The sequence below is a fragment of the Triticum dicoccoides genome, chromosome 3A, assembly GCF_002162155.2.
Source record: "Triticum dicoccoides isolate Atlit2015 ecotype Zavitan chromosome 3A, WEW_v2.0, whole genome shotgun sequence".
In the NCBI taxonomy this organism is placed as follows: domain Eukaryota; kingdom Viridiplantae; phylum Streptophyta; class Magnoliopsida; order Poales; family Poaceae; genus Triticum; species Triticum dicoccoides.
In genome coordinates this window covers 163,107,400-163,110,022 of record NC_041384.1, presented here as the reverse complement: position 1 = coordinate 163,110,022, position 2,623 = coordinate 163,107,400, and the positions used below count along the sequence as shown (strand labels likewise).

General features: G+C 47.8%; 1 protein-coding gene across 1 annotated transcript; it reads left to right on the top strand.

Annotated features, from left to right (window-relative positions):
- Positions 1-294: 294 nt before the first annotated feature.
- LOC119272108 (serine/threonine-protein phosphatase 7 long form homolog) lies at positions 295-2,095 on the top strand. Its single transcript, XM_037553690.1, has 4 exons — positions 295-569; positions 645-755; positions 854-1,016; positions 1,718-2,095. The coding sequence occupies exons 1-4, from the start codon at positions 307-309 to the stop codon at positions 2,093-2,095; spliced, it is 915 nt and encodes a 304-aa protein (XP_037409587.1). The 5' UTR covers positions 295-306.
- Positions 2,096-2,623: the final 528 nt, after the last annotated feature.

Here is a 2,623-nt window from a genome sequence, read left to right as displayed (position 1 = left end):
ATATGGTAGATGAACCTTTACCCGAGCAGCCAAAATACAGCTTCGGTTCTGCCATGCTATCTCATACATAAAGAGGCTTGTGTGATGCCACGCAAAAAACCTCTTTCGCACAAAAAGCTCCATTACTTTGTGTCGCCTATGAGTTTCTACAGTTGTGGTCCTGGGAATACCTCCCTGTAGGACGACCTCATATAGTACAACCCATATACCCATATGACTTTGGCGAGGGTGCTAGCGCAACTATGGCCACTAGGTGGACAAAGGCACGAAAGTTGGTCTCCAGATATTGCGAAAAATTGTTACCCTATGTACCACCAGCAGTTTGAGATACTTGATGAGGCAGAAGTCACATGGAACCCGTGGACTCAGGACCAGCTAAAAATGGTCTTTGATGCTCGACACTTCACACCAGGCATGTTGACCGATAGTGCATTCTGGCTGACTCGCTGCAACTTATTGTTCCTGTGGTGTGTTGAACCTTACAACCCAGAGCGTGTAATGAGACAGTTCAGTCTCTATCAAGAAATTCCACCACCTTTTCCCAGACGTATCGATGAGGAAACACATAAGTAAGATGTGACATCCCTAAATAGTTAGTGTCATTTTTAATTTACTAAACTCACACTTTGTTACATAATTTGCAGGCTAACCAATATGGGCAGGGGTTGGAGTTTATACGATTGGAGGGAAGAGAACAGTGAATGGGTACACAAGTGGACAAATGAAGCGCTAGCAGATATAGTGCGTCAACTTAGGTATATTTTATGTACATTATTTTTTTACGATGATCATACGATGCGTGAAGATGCTTTGCTTTCATCACAACGGTTTATGTAATTATTTAATTTTGCAGGCCGTACGATGGAAGTACAGATCAAGCGTACAAGCAGTGGTACTGCATGAACACACGTGCTAGCCTGGCCAGTCAGCCAGCTACTATACCAACACATCTCACACAAGAGGAGCAGGCGCGGAGACATGTTGAGCTGCATGCAGCTTACTATCGTGACCACCTGGTAATCACTTGTAACTTTTTTAGGTCCATCATTTCATAATCATTTGAACTAAATAACATCCAAATATTGTTCAGCTTGAAAATGTCAACGAAGTAGGGCAGATGGCTACGGATAGCATGCCGGCCCAGGGCCCATATCGCAAGACATTCCAGAAACTTTTGCAACAATTCGTGGCAAAGAAGTTCAGATGCGGTAGAGGCGACGACGTTGCCACTGGAGCATACATGCCGGTAGCGAGGTCAGCCAGACCGAGTGCGGCACCGTCGTCCAGACCGAGCGAGGCGCGTACGAGCCATGAGCAATGGGGGGAGGGTCCGAGTACTAGAACGACATTGCCACGACATGACTCATCTCTACCACTGCATCGCTCTTCTTCGATGCAGCTTCGTCAGGGGCAGACATCTCAGGACCATGGCACGGGCTTGGATTCGATGCCCGAGCAGTTTCTTTCCCCTAACCCATATGCGTACACAGGATATGATGCATACACCCAAGGTGAGGGATCTCAGCCGTTTCTCTCCACGCGAGGGATCCCCATGCCCGAGGAGACTCGTGTACCAGATTTAAACCAGCACCAAGTACAATGGCCAGACAGTATAGGAGAGGGATATGCTCAGGTAGTCATGTTTACATTTCAATGCATTTACAATGATATCATATATTATCCTCTAACAGTTTGTTTAAAATGTTTCTATGTGCAGGACACACCTGATGTTAATTGGGGCGATGAGAACACCCAACGCGGCGTCAACACAGGCCTCCGGGGAGCATCACATGATCATGGCGTCAACACAGGCCTCCGGGGAGCATCACATGATCTTGGCGACACAGTTACATCATTAGTTACAGAGTTCTTCGGAGGGGATGTTATTGGCCCATCTTTTATCCCCCCGGAGTCACAACCATACGCCTACAATTACGCTTCAGGTTCGCAACAAGGATTCGCGACTCCACCACCTACGCAGGACTCGCAGACACATGAAACCGAAGTGGAGTACGGCCGCGGTCTTCGTGTGACCCAGCCACCTAATCGCTTGTCGCCTTCCGGTCGTAAGGAAAGGCCAGGTGGTCGTCGTTAAGTAGGGTGATTCATCTATGCACGTGCGCGACCCATTGTATCTATATATGTGTGTATCGGACTTTTCGATTTGAACATCTATGTTTGCTGAAATAAAAATGCACCAGTCAACGCTTTCCCCTCAATATTTTCAGGCAACGCTTTCCCCTCAATATTTTCCCGCCAACGCTTTCCCTCCATATGTTCCGCCACCCATTTCCCGCCAACCCCTTCCCGCCATATCTTCCCGCCACTCGTTTCCCGCCATATGTTCCCGCCAACCCTTTCCCGCCATACTGCACTCGTTCTTTCCCGCCATTTTCTCCTCTCTACCTATAAAACCCCCTTCAGACGGAGGTGGATAAGCATTCGAGTGTAGTGTAGTCGAGATGTCCCATTATCCTTTCGATCGTAGTTTTCACCCTGGGATGAGCAGGACTCTTCTGAGGCTAGCTACCGATTTCAGGATGGACAATAGGATAGTTCCATGGGACGAACTCACCGGTAGTGACACCATAATGAATGAGTTGGCTCACCAATTACGTAGGTC